The sequence below is a fragment of the Octodon degus genome, unplaced genomic scaffold, assembly GCF_000260255.1.
Source record: "Octodon degus isolate 3935 unplaced genomic scaffold, OctDeg1.0 scaffold00008, whole genome shotgun sequence".
Taxonomy (NCBI): Eukaryota; Metazoa; Chordata; class Mammalia; order Rodentia; family Octodontidae; genus Octodon; species Octodon degus.
Window position 1 is genome coordinate 2854005 of NW_004524584.1, and position 17144 is coordinate 2871148.

At 44.9% G+C, this 17144-nt stretch overlaps 1 protein-coding gene across 11 annotated transcripts in view; it reads left to right on the forward strand.

Moving 5' to 3' along the window:
- The window catches only part of Dzip1l (DAZ interacting zinc finger protein 1 like), a 51861-nt gene that overhangs the window by 17101 nt on the left and 17616 nt on the right, over positions 1 to 17144 (forward strand). For 10 of the 11 annotated variants that reach the window (XM_023706741.1, XM_023706747.1, XM_023706753.1 and 7 more), the window contains 7 exons: positions 1773 to 2354; positions 5858 to 5942; positions 8207 to 8328; positions 9038 to 9199; positions 11837 to 11965; positions 13367 to 13429; positions 14850 to 14987. In XM_023706741.1, the coding sequence (XP_023562509.1) occupies positions 1854 to 2354; positions 5858 to 5942; positions 8207 to 8328; positions 9038 to 9199; positions 11837 to 11965; positions 13367 to 13429; positions 14850 to 14987 (1200 nt within the window). In that variant the 5' untranslated portion in view covers positions 1773 to 1853. The remainder of the gene's footprint in view (positions 1 to 1772; positions 2355 to 5857; positions 5943 to 8206; positions 8329 to 9037; positions 9200 to 11836; positions 11966 to 13366; positions 13430 to 14849; positions 14988 to 17144) is intronic. The other variant, XM_023706771.1, reaches the window with a different exon arrangement.

Sequence of the window (17144 nt, forward strand, 5' to 3'; positions counted from 1 at the left end):
TTCAGTTTTTCACACCAGGGAGACAAAATGATGTTTGTAGATGGGAGTTTGATTTATTTCACTCATGAGTATGGTCTCAAGTTGCATGCATTTATCTATAAAAGTCTCCAATTTATTCTTCTTTGTGGCTGAGTAGTATTCTGTTGTATAAAAATACCGCCTTTTTATATATTCCTCAATTGATGGGCATTTGAGTTGTTTCTAGGATTTGGCTAATAAAAATTGTGCTGCTATAAACATGGGTGCACATATATTGCTGTGGTATGATGTTTTTAATTCTTCTGGGAAGATACCCAGAAGGGAATAGCTGGGTCAACTGAGACCTGTAATCCTAGCTTTTCTTAAACTATTTATTTATTTATTTATTTATTTATTTATTTATTTATTTATTTATTTATTGTAGCCAGCTCAGCCTGCCCTGGGGGCAGGGCTGGTGGACATGTTACCTAAGCTTGCCTAAAGAGTTGCTTTAGACTACTGAGCTATCTCACTGGCCCTAATCCTAGCTTTTTGAGGAATCTCTTTACTAATTTCCACAGTGATTGTACCAGTCTGCACTCCCACCAACAGTGGACCTACTTGTAAAACTGAATGATTGTAGTACTTGAGCTCAAGCCTTGGGTGTTGCACATGTTGGGCAAGTGTTCGTACTGCCAGTGAAGTGCATCCCCAACTAACAGTGTTCATTTTAAATTCCCTGGATATTGTCAAATTACTATTCAGAGAGAGAGAAAGAGAGAGAGAGAGAGAGAGAGAGAGAGAGAGAGAGAGAGAGAGAGAGAACAGTTTCTGTGCTTTCCAAGAAGATTGAGAGTAGAATCTAAATCTTTGGCAGCAACCTAGAACTCTTCTCTAACTTGTGAGGCTTTGTTATTTTAAAGCCCATAGGCAGGGGGTATAGCCAAGTGGTAGAATGCTAACCAAGCATATGTGAGTTCCTGGATTCCACTCGCAGCATGCTCGCGCACACACACACACACACACACACACACCCCAAAATAAAGACTCATTGCAGACTGAGCACAATCTATGCAGAAACATGGCAGGTCACTTACCTGCCCTTGTCCCCCAGAGGTAGACATCATTTCCCTTACATTGCACAGACAGAACTTAGTCACATAATTGTATCTCACTGCAGGGGAAACTGGGAAATGTAGTTCATCTATGTTCCATTTTAGAATCTTAAAATTATAGAAGGCACGGCTAGGGTAGAATTAGGTGGGCAGAGTCTATGGCTGTACCAGCCTGAACGTGACCAATCTCATCTGATCTTGGAAGCTAAGCAGGGTCGGGGCTGGTTAGTACTTGGATAGGAGGTGGGCAGACCCCACCTAATTGGCAAGTTGTTGAATTTTATCCTGAGGTAAGTGTAGGCTTGCAGAAGGACCCACTTATATAGTTGCCAGCTCCCCCTCACAAAGTTCTCTGGAGGCATTCTTGCAGGGGGCCTGAAAGGGCTCACTGAGGACCTACAATATGCCTTGCTCTAGATTGAGTGCTTCATTTGCTTCCTTCCTCATCACAGCCTTGCTAATAGAGTTCTCTGAACCTCATAAATAACAGAACATCTAAAGGGAAGGGACTTACTCAAGGCAGAGGATCCAAATCTCCAAATCCCTGAGTGACTTCAGAACCCAACTCTTCCCGTCTGCAGCTCTGGCTATTGCAGTGCATACTGCAAACACTGTAGCTTCTTCTAGGCACCTCACCTTGCCTTGCTCTTCTTAAGGTACAGTCTATGTGGCCTAACATGGACTCTCCTCACTTTTTAGGTCCTCTTTCAGTTCCTTGGCCAGCTGCCGTGGCCTTGGTGGCACCCTACTCCGGTGGTCAGCTCAGGGCTTCTCTCACCCATGCAGTCTTCAGCGACCACTGCTGAAGGCTTCAGCAGCCCACTCTATGAGACCTACACACTCCCCACCTTCAAGTTCCAGCCTCGCCGTGAGAGCATAGACTGGAGGCGCATAAATGCTTTGGATGTGGACCGTGTGGCCCAGGAGCTGGACGTGGCCACTTTGCAGGAGAACATTGCTGGTGTTACCTTCTGCAACTTGAACCAGGAGGTGTGCAGCCGCTGTGGACAGCCTGTGGACCCAGTGCTGCTCAAGGTGCTGCGCCTGGCACAGCTCATCATTGAGTACCTGCTGCACTGCCAGGATTGCCTGAGTGCCAACGTTGCCCAGCTGGAGGCCCGGCTGCAGGCCAGCCTGGGCCAGCAGCAGCGTGGGCAGCAGGAGCTGGGCCGCCAGGCTGATGAGCTCAAGGGTGTAAGGGAGGAGAGCCGCCGGCGTCGAAAGATGATCAGCACCCTCCAGCAGCTGCTACTGCAGACAGGTGCCCACAACTACCATTCGGTAAGCAATCTCTGCAGGGTGGGAAGAATGGAGGGCTGTGCACCTCAGCCAGGAGGCCACCTGGCCAACACCACCCTGAGTCACTCACAAGGCTGCTCTGGACCATTCTCATTGGTCTGGAGCATTTTAGAGATGCTGTGTATGGGTAGAAAGCCTGTGAGGTCTGATTAGGCTCACTGTGGGGTGTGTGTGTGTGTGTGTGTGTGTGTGTGTGTGTGTGTGTAGAATCAGTGTATGTTGAGATAACAGTGGAGCCAAGCCCCTTTGGAAAAGTGACTGCATCATTGCATTTGAGTATTCGAGTCCCTCTCCATACAAAGTGTGGGTTAATGCTATGGTTCAGGTCTAAAATGTCCCCCCCCCCAAAAAAAAAGGAGGGCTGGGGAGATAGCTCAGTAGAATAAGTGCTTGCCTGGCAAGTGCAGGGTCCTGGGTTCAATCCCTGGTACCACAAAAAAAAGTCCCCCAAAAGCCTCAAGTTCAGAGCGGGAGCTTTTGAAAGGGGGGTCCTGAAATGTGCTGGTAGGAGATGGGGCCTGACTGGAAGAGTGGGCCACTGGGCATGTGCCTGGGAGGTGTGTTCTTGCCTGGCTCTTCCCTTGTCCCTCTGCTTCCTGGCTGCACGGGGTGAGCAGTGTTCCTCTGCTATCCCCTTCCACCATCGTTTTTCCACTGGATTTGGTCAACTATCAGCCCAAATAAACCTTTCCTCTTCTACATTGTGAGTGTCAGCTGTTTTGTGCCAGCAATGAAAAAGTGACTAATACAGTTAGGAACATTTGCCCTTTAATAAATCGTTATGGTTACCAGGCCCAGAGGCTGTAAGCACAAGTCATAGTGGTTTAGGTTTTCAGTTTGGTGGTGAGTGGACAATCCATTTCTTCTCACAAAATTTGTGACATCTGATGTGTGGATTTCTCCCTATCCAATTCTTCAAAACCAATGAGCATCTTTCAATTTAACTCAGTTCTGACACCATTTACCTGGAGACAGGGCCAGGTCCCATGTAACCATTTAAGACTAGCTCTCCTTCAGGTGCCAATTGCAAGCCCTGGGCCTCCAGTACTGCCATGACCAGCACTGCTCTTGAAACTCCAGAGGGAGGATGGTGGGCAATGAAAACAGACAGGAATCAATACACAAAAGCTGAGGTCAGGTGGAGCCCTCTCTCCTGAGAGGAGAAAGGAACTACCTAGCATGTGCAGTGAGTTTATTTCTATCATCAGCATATGAATAAGTTCATGGAGAGTTTACAGGGAGGGTAGAATCTGGGAAGGAAGGAAATCTAATCTAATTACCAGAACAGTGAGTGTGTCTTGGTGGCTTTATGGGAAACATGTGGTGGCTTCATGGGGACAAGAGAAAACTGTGATATCAGAAGTGAAGATCAAGTCACTACATGCATCAGCTCTGTGAGCTGTGTACACTTTTTATGTGGCCTTGTCCTCGATACCCAAGGTACAGGTAGCTTCACTCCCAACACTGTACTTCCTTGACTAAAACAGAAGGTTCCCAAGATATGGTTCTCAGGTTCAGTAATTTGCTAGAATGGCTCACAGAACTCAGCAAGACACTCTATTCCTGGATTATTACAAAGTCAGAAGAGTTCAGCAGAAGACATGCGCATGGCAAAGTATGTGGGCCCTGACACTTCAGCGTGATCACCCCCTTGGAAATTCTCAGAATCAATCCCATTATTTGGGGCTTTAATGCAGATTCTACCAGGCAGGCTTGATTGATTAAGTATTGGCTGTTGTGATTAAGTAAAAATCTCCCCTTTCTCCTCCTTAGAGCTCAGAGGGTAGGGTTTGAAGTTCTGACCCTTCAGGCCTACCTTGATCTTTCTGGTGATCAGCTCTCACCCTAAAGCTATCCAGGGGCTCTCAGCCACCAGTCAGCCACCTAAGGATATAAAAGAGAGTTTGTCCCTGCTATGAGCCCAAGGAGCCCAGAAGGTCTTGTGTTAAGAACCATATACTAAGAACAAAGAGTATTACAAAAGAAGCTATCATTTTTACTGCTCAGGAAATGACATGGGTGTTAGGAGCTCTGTATCAGGAACCAGGCAGGGATGGAGGCCAACTGTATAACTTCATTATAGTTCAACACCATCATGGGACAAAGGAATCCTGGCGATACAGCATTAGTTGATAAAATAGTAATTGATATGTTGTTTTTGACTTAAAAGTTAGTACCTCTTTAGTGGTTAGTGATAAAACAACAGCCTAAAGCCAAGCATGGTGATTGATGCACATCTGTAATTCCAGCACTCTGGAGGCCAAGGCAAGGGGGTCATTGTGAGTTCAAGGACAGCCTAGGCTACAAAATGAGCTCAAGGCCAGCCTGAACTGCATAGTGAAATCCTGTCTCAGAAAAGACAAAAAACAAAACCACCCCAGCAGTCTAACCTGGTTAATGCCAGGAGGAAATTTACTGATTAACTTAACTGAAAAGTCCAGGGGAGACAGAGCAACTCAGGTCTGGCTTGTCTTAGGAATCAGGTGGTCACCAGACTCTAGCTTGTCTTTGCTATATCCATTTGGATTAGAGTTAGACTGTGAGTGACAGACAATCTCAGATTATTTATTTAAACCAGATAGAAGCTTATTTTTGTTTTTCATTAATGAAGTCTGAATGTAAGGAACCCAGGGCTAGTGTGTAATGGCACAGTTATTAGGGACACAATTCTTCATGTGTGGCTTTCTTCATTGCCAAAGATGATTGCCTGAGTTCCAGCCCTAGGGCCACCGCTCTGCAGGAGGAGGGGGTGAGAAATGGTGTCCTTCTTCATCAAATTCCCCTTTACTCTGATCAACTAGCAAAAATGTGCTGAGCTGAGTTCTGAAGTCTGACTGTGAAAAGACAACAGGATAGAGAGACTGCAAGTGCCATGCCTTAAGAGAGAGAGGTAGAGATACAGACATTGTGTATTTGCTGTCCTCTGCCTGTGGTGTTGAAGCATATGTAGACATAGAGAGGGTATTACACACTGCCTAGCCTAGCTGTCCTCAACTCATGGTCAGTGATGTGGCGTCTATTTCCCTGCCTACTTTCGCACACCTAGATTGACTTGAAGCATACTAATTGTATGTGTGATTATTTCTGTAGCTTTTCCGTATGTATCTCTAAAAGGCAAGAGCTCCCTCTTTGAAACATCATCATACCCTGAAAAATCAACAGAAATTCCTTAGCATCATCAGTCAGTCAATTTTCAGTTTTTTAGGGCAGTGGCAGTGTTTTGAATTGAATCACTTCCTGACTCAGAGTAAGTCATTTTTTTATTTATTTTTTCTCCTTTTTTTTGTGGTGCTGAAGATTGAACCTCAGGCCTTGCACACACTAAGCATGCATTTTATCACTAAGCTATATATGGAGCCCTTCAAATTCTTTATTTTTGAAGCAATCCAAGAATTCAAAGGGAAGGGAATTTTTGGCAAAGGGGAAATCTCAGGCTGATGGAGGGGATCTAATCTCATACTCCCTATTGCTTTTCCTTGGTGTAGTGCCACCTGTGCGACAAGACCTTCATGAACGCCACCTTTCTCCGGGGCCACATGCAGCGCAGGCATGCAGGTGTGGCAGACGCTGGTGAGTCCAGGCAGTAGCTGGGGACTCTGCTGGGACTGTGGAGAGGCCCGCGGCTTGGGCAGTGGGCCCAGGCAGCACACAAATGTGTACCCAAGCTGCCCTCATCATTTAGTTGAGGATGGAGCCATCCCACCATTCACCAAGGGGTGTCCTAGAGAGGCCAGAAGAGTTCTGAGCACTTCTGCGGAGAAGGGCACAGGTGGCTCCAGCCTTCGCTTTGTCTCTTTCCATGATGCAGCCTTAGTCAGTTCTTGGTTTCTGAATTTCTGTGGCTTTCATTGGGAATGGGACAGTCAGACGGAGGAGCTTTGGAGGGTCCTTACCTCCCACCTTCGGTCAGTCTGCAGCTCTGGGAAGCAGGCTCTGAATAAGTTTAAATGGGGTAAATGAGCAGTCAAACCAGTTCTTTGGCTTTCCTATGTACCTGAGCTTATCATTACTTAATCACTTTGTTTAATTTTACCATTTCAAATCCTAACATGAAGAGCAAGGCTGTATGCTGTCCCCACAAAAACATTTTCATACTTGATATCTACATTTTGAGATGTAATAGAAATACCTGTAAAACAAAATAAATATATAGAAAGTTTAAGGAAACCTTTCTCCCACCCTGTTTTCCATCATCTCAATTCCCCTTTCTAAAAAGAGTTTTAAAACAGTATCACTTACCTAGTTACTATGCATTCTATATGCCTAATTTTTGTTGACTCTGCCCTGGGGCTAAGGAAAAATAAATTTTGCATGTCTTATATACTTGTTTTCTAACAAATATGTGCCTCTGATACAGAAATGACATTAGATTTTCTGATGTCTTAAGTCATCTTTGAAAATGTGATTTTTAATAGCTGAATGGTATTCTATTATGTGATGATCATAAATTTATGTCATACTATCCCCCCCTGAATATATGTGTTGGTTACTCAGGATTTTCACAGCACAGGATGATCAGCGTTCTCCTATGTGACCCTTTGTGCCTGGTTCTTAATATTTCCTTACTACAAGGAGAGGGAAAATACTCTAAAAAGTCATTCAGGTTCTTGACTTTTCATTTCTAGGCAGCTGGTTTCTGTTTCCTTGTCTAGATGCACCTGAAATCATTTCATTCAACCAAAATAATTTCTGTCCACCTAGAAATTGTTTCCAAAAAGACTAAATCGAGGAAAGCTATATCTTTTGTCAAAGGAAGGTTTAATGTTTTAATAATAGTACCATCTGTCTAGAAATTACTTGTACTTTAAAAGCTAACAAATATTTGAGAATAATTGACGTCTTTTTCATTGACCCTTGCTTTATCTGTATGTAGCTTAGCTTTGTACTTCATAGTGAGTCATTTATGACTTAAAAAACTTGAGGTAATAGTAAGAGAGTATTTTAAGTTTTTATTACAAAAATGATGTGAGGTAACTAGCTAGATTTACTCATTCTACAACACGTATTTACATCTATAATGTAAAACAACATGATTTACATGAGAAATATATGCAATTTTGTTTGTTAATTAAAAAACGCTAGCCAGGCATTAGGGCATAGATCTATCCCAGCACTCTGGGATGCTGAGGCAGGAGGATCACAGGTTCAAGTGCAGCCTGGGCAGCTTATCCACTACTGAGATTCTGACTCAAAATAAAAAAGAAAAGGATGAGAAGGTAGCTCAGTACAAAGACCCTGGCTGGGTTCAATCCCCAGTACTACCAAACTTTTTTAAAAAAAGATTAGTGTCTACCTAAAACAACCTGAGTCAGAATATTTCTTTCAAGGTCCTATCTTTTCATTTGAACCTTAACACTGTCCATGTGAATTATACTTATTTTAAAAGTGACCTGAAAGGTACAGCTGCATGCACTACCTAGCTTCCTCTCTTGCAGAGTTGTACAGGGAGGCTCTTTGCATTAATGGTCAGCATATGCACTCTGTTTAGTATCCCAGTTTTGTCACTTTAGTCATTTTGCATTTCTGTATGTCAGGACTATCAAAATACTAATTTGAAATGACAGGACAATTATAGTTTACATTTATTGAGCTTCATGACAGGCACTGTCTTGATCACTTTGTATTGTCACTTTTCATCCTCAAAAAACAGCTCTTGAGTTGGCTCTTGTGATCATCTTTGTTTTACAGTTTGGGAAGCAGAGGCACAGGAAGTTAAGTCCTTTGCCCACTGTGAGCCAGCTGCGTGGCCAGGCTTGCCTCAGGCTGAGGTGTGACTGCACGTGAGAGGCTTACACTCCACACTGCCTTGTACTTTCTCTTGCTATGGCCCCCAGGAAAGCAGAAGCAGCAGCAACGACCAGCTGAGGAGCTACTGGAAGAGCTGAGAGCCAAGCTGCAGTGGACCCAAGGCGAGCTGGAAGCGCAGAGGGAGGCGGAGAGACAGCGCCAGCTCCAGGTCGGTGTGGAGGGGAAACGTCAGAGAGACCCAGGGTTGTGCAGACTACTGTTCCCGTGGATCCCACAGGGCCACTGTTCCAGCACAGTTCCCAGAGTTAGAGGGCCACCTTGTTGGATGTGGCAAATTATTTCAGGGAGTTTAGGAAGGAAACACCAGATCATTTGTGATCATTGCCAGACCCATGTGATCAAAAGTAGAGCAGAGAGTTGTAGTTTCCTTTGTTAGTCAACACCTACTGAAGGCATTTGAACTTGAATTTTAACTTCTTCTACTGCATGGTTGGTTGGTTTTTTGAGGAAAAAACACGGGTGTGATTCTGAAAGGTTCAGGACCAAGGCTGGAGGAAATGTCCAGTAACTGTTTATAGAATGAAAATACACGAACGTGGCCTACTCGTTCCTTCAACTGCCCACCACCATTCATCACCTTGGCAAACATCCGTTGAACACCAACTGTGCCAGGCAATGTAAAGAATAAGGGAAGAGAAGACAAGTCCTTCTCCTCAGAGACTTCATGGTTTAGATAGGGAGGGCCACTCTGAGGCCAGGCACCCTGGCTGTGGGGGTGAATGTTTTGCGTCTCCATAGTGACACACACGACAGGGAGCTGTAGCAGATCTTCAACAAATATTTGCTATAACGTGGAATTAATGATTCAATTGTTCTTGCCTTTTCTTTCTTTCTTTCTTTTTTTTTTTTTTTTAAAGGAAGCAGGGCTTACTCGTCAGAGGGAAATAGAAATGAAGAAAGAATTTGATGAATGGAAAGAAAAAGAGCGGACCAAATTTTATGGAGAAATAGACAAGCTAAAGCAGTTACTCTGGGATGAATTTAAAACTGTTGCTAACCAGAACTCTACACTAGCAGAGGTGCTCAATATAAAAAGCCTTTCAAAGATTTTCTTTCTGTTGAAAACCTGTTTGTTTGTTCTCAAAATTCGTTTCGTAGTCGACACTAGTTATATTTCATGTTGTTGAAGCTAAGACATTCTGAAACTGGAAACTGGAATCAGAGCCTAAGGGAGGCTCACAGTGCTCCTGCTTACTGGCTGTGTGACCTGCTTCACTAAAACTTAAATGTGCCTCTTTTTTTCATTTAAGACAGGTTGCTGAAAGATTTAATGAACACATATACAGTATCTAACATTATCTGGTATATAGTAAGAACTCCTGAGATAGTAACCTTATTTTGCATCATTTTTTTTTTTTTTTGTGGTGCTGAGGATCCAAACCAGAGCTTTGTGCCTGCAAAGAGAGGCAAAATTTTAATGAATACATTTTCTCCTGGATATAGGAATGTGCACATTCTCTGAATACCAGCTGTGTGTCGATACTCCGTTGGGGCCCACCGGGTGTCTGGAGGTCACATACGGCAGCTAACATTTACTGACTATATTTTCTATTTCCTAACCTCTGTGGAAATCACCTTACATACATTTTTAATCTTTATTTTATTTATTTAATGTATTTAGTACAAAGTCTACAGGGTCTCACTACACAGATGGAACTTGTGATCCTTTTGTTTTCAGCCTCCCAAGCGCTGGGATTACAGGCACGTGCCACCATGCCCAGTCTCAGTTGCCATCACAGTGTGCTCTGGGGGCAGGGCCAGCATGACACACTGGGGATTGAACCCCGGTCACTGTGTCTGCCTAAGTAGGCACTTTAATTCACTGAGCTATCTGGCTGGCCCCATTTTTAATTTTTATAATAGGCAAACAACCATAACATTCTAGGAGAAGGTATATCAGTTTATTAATTTTCTTTTAAATAAAAAAAATATTAGTTGCATTGAAATTGAAGCCACATATTTTGCTTCAGGTCACAGAAGTAGTAAGGGTCGGAGGTGGGATTTGAATCTAGCTTTTGAGATTCCAAAGTCCAGATCTACTGGGTCTACAACCAAATTTACGCAGGAAAATTTTATTAAAGTTATTCCTGGGTTATATCTTCCCTTGTAAGTTCTGTAACAAGAGAAAAGTTTCGAGACAATTCTTAAAATGTATTTATCTTTCACTGGTCCCCCTAACATCAAGGGGAGTTTTGGTTTTGCATATTAACTGTCCAACAGTGCTTCTTGCAGTTAAGCCAATTTTGCCTAAAGAAACATAGATATGGCTTTTTGAAGGGGGACTGGAATAGGATATTTCTGGACACAGAGAACAAGGAGAGGAGCTGGGAGGGAGATAAACTGGGCAAGGGGCAGGTGCCCAGTGACCCGCCTCTTCCCACCAGACCCACCACCTCACTGTGAGTCAGCTATACCTTCCAAAACATCTGGGCAACATCTAGATATGAACCGTAACATGGCCTGAGCCATCAACCTAAAGCTCCCCTACTGGCTCAGGGGTGATGTGTGGAAGTCGAGATGTGGCTCCACCATGTGGGCCTCAGCGCCTAGCACTCACCTCCACGCCTCCGTTCCCAGGCTCATCTAAAAATCGCTCAATTATTCTCCGCAGTTTGCCTGACATGGTGCTGGCTGAGTGGACATTTGAAAGACCAGCTGTGGAATTTGAAGTTACCGTTCAGAAAGTACCTTATTAGGGTTGTAGGGTGACTTCTGGTTAGAAGATCCAGAGGATTGGTAAATGAGGACCCGATCTTTACCATTCACAGTTTCCTTTCTAACTTGGGTCATATCCTTCTAAACTGGGACATCCCATCCTTTTATTATTAATATTTTAGAACTTCCCCTACAAGAACACTTAGGTTGTGGTTTTTGTGTTTCACACCTGCCTCCTCTTAACATGTTGCTATTTTACTTTTGTTAGGGTACAAAGTTGAATACAAAATCACCAGTGTAGTTTAGTTACAGAATGATTTTAGAAATTCTTTTTTTAAAATTTCGGGCTGGGGGAAGCCTGGTAAGATTCCATCCAGAAAGACTATCAAAAGTACTGTAAGGCAGTCAATCTTCAAAACGTAGGACATATTATCCTTGATGTTAGAGGAACTGAGGAAAATCAATTACACTGTGAAACTTGCTCCTCAAAACTGACCCCCCCATCCCCCGCCGTACAGAAGTCTGAGAGCCTGCTTTGGCTGAGTCACCTGACAGGAGAGAGAACTTTATCTTAGAGAGGGGTGCACCGAGCTGCCAAGGAGTCTTTAACTGAAATGCTGGGGCAGAAGTAGTCTGGGGTGCCTGAGGGTCTCTAAGTGTCTGGTTTTCTACAGTTTATTTCAGACTGAGAAAGAAATGGGGCAGCAGTCAGAAGAATTCAGCATTTTTAGTGTAGCAGAATTTATGTGAAATTGAGAGGACACTCTTAAGTGCTGTTCTTCTATGGCAGCCCTTTGGCAAGAGCCGAGTCTTCAGGAGGGAGATGTTGATTTGTATGAGCATTTGCTGGTGCATAGGTTTAGGGAGGCTGGGTTGGAAGGCTGTGGTTGAGGTAGGGTTTGCCCTTTTGTCAGTGTTTTCAGGTAAGGTGCAAAAGTCAATATCAGACCTAGATCTGGCCTAGATCTTCATCTAAATAAAAAGATGCCTGGTCTTTTCAGAAGCTGCAGGCTATGCAGTCCCACAGAGTGACGGAATCCAACCTTGGGTCGCTGCGCGATGAGGAGTCTGAGGAGCAACTGAGGCAGGCCCAGGAGCTCCGGGCCCTGCGGGAGAAGCTGGAGACCCAGGTGAGCTGAGGCTCCATGCCGTTCTCCCCAGAGCAAGCCAAGAACCTGGTCATGCGCAGAAAGCCTTTCTTCCTTGCTCTGTGGACTCAGCAAAGCTGAAAGACATGAAACCTCTACATTTTCAGACCTTTGTCCCAACGCATGATTGCATAGAATAAGCTTCTCAGGGGAGGCTGTATAAAATGTCCAGTTTTCCTGAGATCTTTTCTAAAATATATCCAAACACCTATGAGTTTCTATTTGACACTTTTTATCACCATTTCATTCTAACCATTCAGGAAGTGTGACAGTGTTCTGGATTTGGACATATTTGGGAGGGATCCAGGGGTTAATGTTTAATAACCAGTGCCTGGAGCCAATAAGCTTTAATTTTTAGCATATAGCAATTTCTGTGCTGTAAGTGCTTCCACACAGTGTACTCTATGCTATCAGTGTGAGATCATGGAACAAAGCTGGGGAAGCTTGTGCGCAGTATGCTGTCCTGGGGGTGGCTCTGGCCACTGCTGAGTGGGCCTTGCTCCAGGCCCATGGTGGGAGGAGCAGTTGTCACAGCCATTAGACAATACTGTGTTCTGTCTACTCCAAGGAGGTTGACAGAGAGCTTCGGGTCTGGCAGCTCTAAAGGGTTTGCCACTTTCTCTTCTATGAAATCTTTTCACAGTATTTGCCTATTTCCCCATTGTTTCTGTTTTTCCTACCCACTTATGAGTTCCTGTAATGTGTGGGAGTTAGCCCTTTGTTGTTCTAGGTGTGGCTGTTTCCCCAGTTTTCTTTGGTCCTTCAATTTTGAGTATTGTGATTTGGCTGCAACATGTGTTTGTGTGCTTGTGTGCAGAATGATCAATGGATCAGTTTGTTTTCCTTCCTTCCTTCCTTCCTTCCTTCCTTCCTTCCTTCCTTCCTTCCTTCCTTCCTTCCTTCCTTCCGCCTGCTTGCCTGTCTGCCTGCCTTTTCTTTGCTGCTGGTGATCCAATCCGGGCCTTGTGCATGCAGAGGGGTACTCTACCACTGAGCTGCATCCCCAGCCCTCTCACTCTTTTTAGTGGCCTTCCTTTGAGATTTAGAAAATCTATATATTTGTATGTATTCTTTTAGTGCTTTTATGCTCTTGCTTTTGATGTTTGAGTCTTTGGCCCACCTAGCATTTACTTTGGTTTAAGGTGTGAGGTAAAGGCCCAGTTTGGTAGGCAGCTAGCCACTTGTTCAAACACCTTCAGTTAATAATCTATCTCTCCATCCCCTCAGCTGAGTTTCCGTTTGCTTTTACCTTTGTTTGGGCTCTCTATTCTGACCCACTGGTCTATCTGCTTAATCGTGAGCCATTACTTTTTAATTTCTGTGGCTTTAGAACAATACTGATATCTAGAGGGGTCCATTTAATAAGCTGTTAATCTCTTTCAGAAAACAGAATGGAAGAGGAAACTGAAGGAACTACAGGAAGAGCGTATGACAGAGAGGAGAGAGGTGACTCTCCTCATGATTCCTGTCCCTTCTATCTTTGCTTGAGGTGCCTGTCAGATATTTTGTAGCTGTTACTGTGCCTGGCTGCTGGCCCTTATCAATACACAGAAGGGTGCAGCTGTCTAGCCAACAGTTTTCCTGGCCACGAGCGAGGTCCTCTAGTCTTGTATCCTGAACCCCAAACACCCTTTATTCAGTGCTGCCTCCTGCAGCTCCTCCTTTACTCTTAAGACTCAGATGAGTCATCTGATGATTGCATGTTGAGGTTTTTTGAAAAGCCAACCTGGACAGCGCCGGTAGCATGGACCTTACTGATGTCCCAAGGAGCAGCAGGCTTGTGGCAAAGAAAACTCTTCCATATAAATGCCCCTGAAGGGAGGCAAGTGGAAGAAAAAGCCAGCTAGCAAGAGCTCCATGAGCTGCCTGCAGAAAGCCCCGAAGATGATGATGTTAGAGCAGAGCGTGACACACAGCAGACACTTGCTTCTCACTCTGTTACCGAAGAGCACAATTCCCTAGTGATGGCTTTATTTCATTTGAAACATTGTCAAATAGGAAATATATTCAAACTGGTTCCAAAATTGGAAGAAACACATTAAGGTGCATGAGTAAAGTCACTCCCACCTGACCCTACTTCCACCCACAGGCAATGATGTATATTTCCTTCTTATGCAGTCTTCTAAAGTCTTCATGCAGCACAGAGGCTGGGGTTTGATCCATGGTGTGCCACGCCAGCCCTGCCCCTGGGGCACACTGAGAAGTCAATTGAGACTGGCTGTGGTGGTGTGCACCTGTAATCCCAGCACTTGGGAGGCTGAAAACAGAGAATCACTATGAGTCTGATCTATGTAGTGAGACCCTGTAGACCCTGAAGACCCTGTACCAAAAATGTCTTTTTTTAAATTTAATTTTGTGTGTGTGTATGTGTGTGTGTGTGTTGCTGGCTCCGCCCACCCTAGGGTTGGGGCTGACACTGGTGCTGCATGTGTTGCTGGTGATCAAACTGTAGTCCCTGTGCATTTACCTAAGTTTGCGTAAGCAGGCATTTTAGGCTGCTGAGCTGTCTCGCTGGCCCAGTAGTCTTATTTTATGTCTGCTCTTATTGGAGGTAGCATGTTAGCACATTTTCTTTAGTTTTTGTTTTTATCCTAAAATGTGTATCCAGTGACTTTTGGTTGCAGCCTGCCTGTATGGCCCTTAATGGGTAGCTACATCTGAATAGCACTTTCTCTCCTGGTCTCAGGGACCTGATTCCATTCTTCCTTCTTCTTATGCATTGTTCAAAAATCTGCCCAAATAGGAAGGCAGTTAATCTTGCTAGAAAGCTACCTGCCTAGGCCTAGAAACCCCCTACCTGGCCCCAAGTGAAACCCTGCAGAGGTCTTGGAAGACGTTTCACTGACCACCATATTGTGCCCACCAGCTACAGGAGAATGAGAGGCTCCAGGCCTCCCTGTCTCAAGATCAGAGGAAGGCAGCTGCTCAGGCCCAGCGCCAGATCAATGCCCTCCATGCCCAGCTGCGGGAGCAAGCCAGGCTCATCGCCTCGCAGGAGGAGAAGGTACATCTGTCCTCTGACCTGCCAGCTGCTGCTGCTGATAGGCTTCTTCTCTGTGAGGCTTGCTTTGGATTTTTGGGCACCCAGTGTTTCTAGTTGCATTAGGGCCTGAAAGGGAGGGAAGAGTCCTCAGCAGGAGGGATGTAAAGTGAGGAAGAGGCAGATGCCTCCTTTCAGGCAGAAGAAGTGCTGTTTTCCTTCCGGTCAGCTGCAGATGAGTCCATTGTAAAGGCAGAGACCTTATTAAATGCCTGGCCCCCGGTTCAGACTTTGCTTATTATCTCATTTAAGCCTCACTACTGCCCTTTGGTGTAGCCATCACTTTCCCCATCTTCACTGGGTTGCTTGATGGAATGATGAGACAGGCTGGGAAGTCCAGGGCCTTGCTTAAGTCTGCACGAGGCTCTGTGCAAGCGACAGAAGTGGGATGCAACCCAAGCCGGTAGACAGTTTGTGCTCTTTATACCATGTCCTCGGACTTCATTTCTCAACCAACTCCTTTTGCATAAATAAATAGCCTGAGATGAGGTTTTCAGATAAACCAGCCTGGTGAGAAGTTGCTTTCTCTGTGGGAACCTCTCTCCTAGAATGGGCCCCTGTGACTTCATCTGTTCTTGAATCTGTGCCTCTCTGGGGCCCTCCTGGGGACTTGGCACTATTCTAACACTACCCACCTCATGGATCAGCTTCCATGTAGTATGTGGTATGAAAGGAGAGAGAGTCAGCCTCTGCACAGCACCTCTGGGCTACAGAGCCACTGTCACTGTCTACTTCAGTCTTCCTGTCCCTGTGCTCCTTGCTAGCTGTGCTTTTCTGCTCTGCCATCCCACTCCACTCAGCCACCCCCACCCCCAACACTTGGCTTTTCACTGCTGTGGCCACCTTGGGTCTAGTCTGCGGGATTTCTTTTGCATTTCTTAAGACTCATTTCGCAGATGTTTCATTTAGGAGCTCTTTGGCTAAAGACAGCAAAATGAGTTGATACTACCTAAAAAGGTCTCCGTTGCTAGCTATGGTTAGCACCAAAATTATGCTCCTGGGAATCCAGACTCTGTCTTTATTTTTACCATATTTAATGTGTTGAATTTTGTTCTGATGCTCAACTCTCACAGTTATAAGATAGCTTTCACAGGCCAACCTTCACAATTGTATTGAAGGCTCCTTTCTATGACTTCTGCAAAGAAATTATTGTTGAATCTCTGCTATGTGGGAAGCTACCACTTCAAGGAAGACTAGGAAAGTGAAAAATAGGCAATAGTCTGTAGAATAGAGATAGGCAAGGGAGAAAGCTTTGCAAGATGGCCATTGGATGAATTGTACATCAGTAGATGATACCGTGGGTAATGACAAAACCCACCTCTAGCTGAGGCAGAGGAAGGAATGTGCCATAAGGTAAGACAGAGCATCTCACAGAGCTCAAGGCAGGGATGCAATAATCAGGGAATGAACTGGTACCAGAGACATGAACTTGGTCAGTTTTCTTCTCCTATGGGCCTATATTCCTTTCTCTGCATCTGCTTCAATTTTTGATTTTATTCCAAAGATCAGCTCCTGCTTATTGTTGGTTCCATGTGACAAAACAAACAAACAAACAAACAAACAAACCAAGAAAACTAAAAACCATTGGCTGCCAACAGCTCCCAACTCTTCACCAGTCTAGAACTCTTCACTCAAACCTGGACAGTCAGATTTGGCTGTGGCGTGAGGTCACAGAGGTCACAAGTGGCTGCCCTGTCTGCAGCCACAAGGGCAGAGGAGGCACATCTTCGATGCCTGCATCCTGCTGTGTGTCTGGCCTTGTACTCAGCTTAGATGCCAGCGTCATGGAGGCAGCTTCTACCTTGCTCTGGCTGTTTTCTGTTAACTACACCAATAGTACTAACTATTGGTTCTTCTCCAGGGCTTCCATCTCAAAGCCAAAGGTTTGTGGGCCAACCAAATAACTCAGTGGATTAAAGTGCCTGCAAGCAGGCACAGGGGCTGGGGGTTCGATCCCCAGGCCTGCTGATCCCCAGGCCTGCCATGCCACCCCGCCCCGGGGTGTGCTGAGACAACAATTGAGACACGTGCTTGTAATCCCAGCACTTGGGAGGCTGTAAGCAGGTGGATCACTACGAGTCGGATCTAGTAGTGAGACTCTGAACACCTTGAAGACCCTTC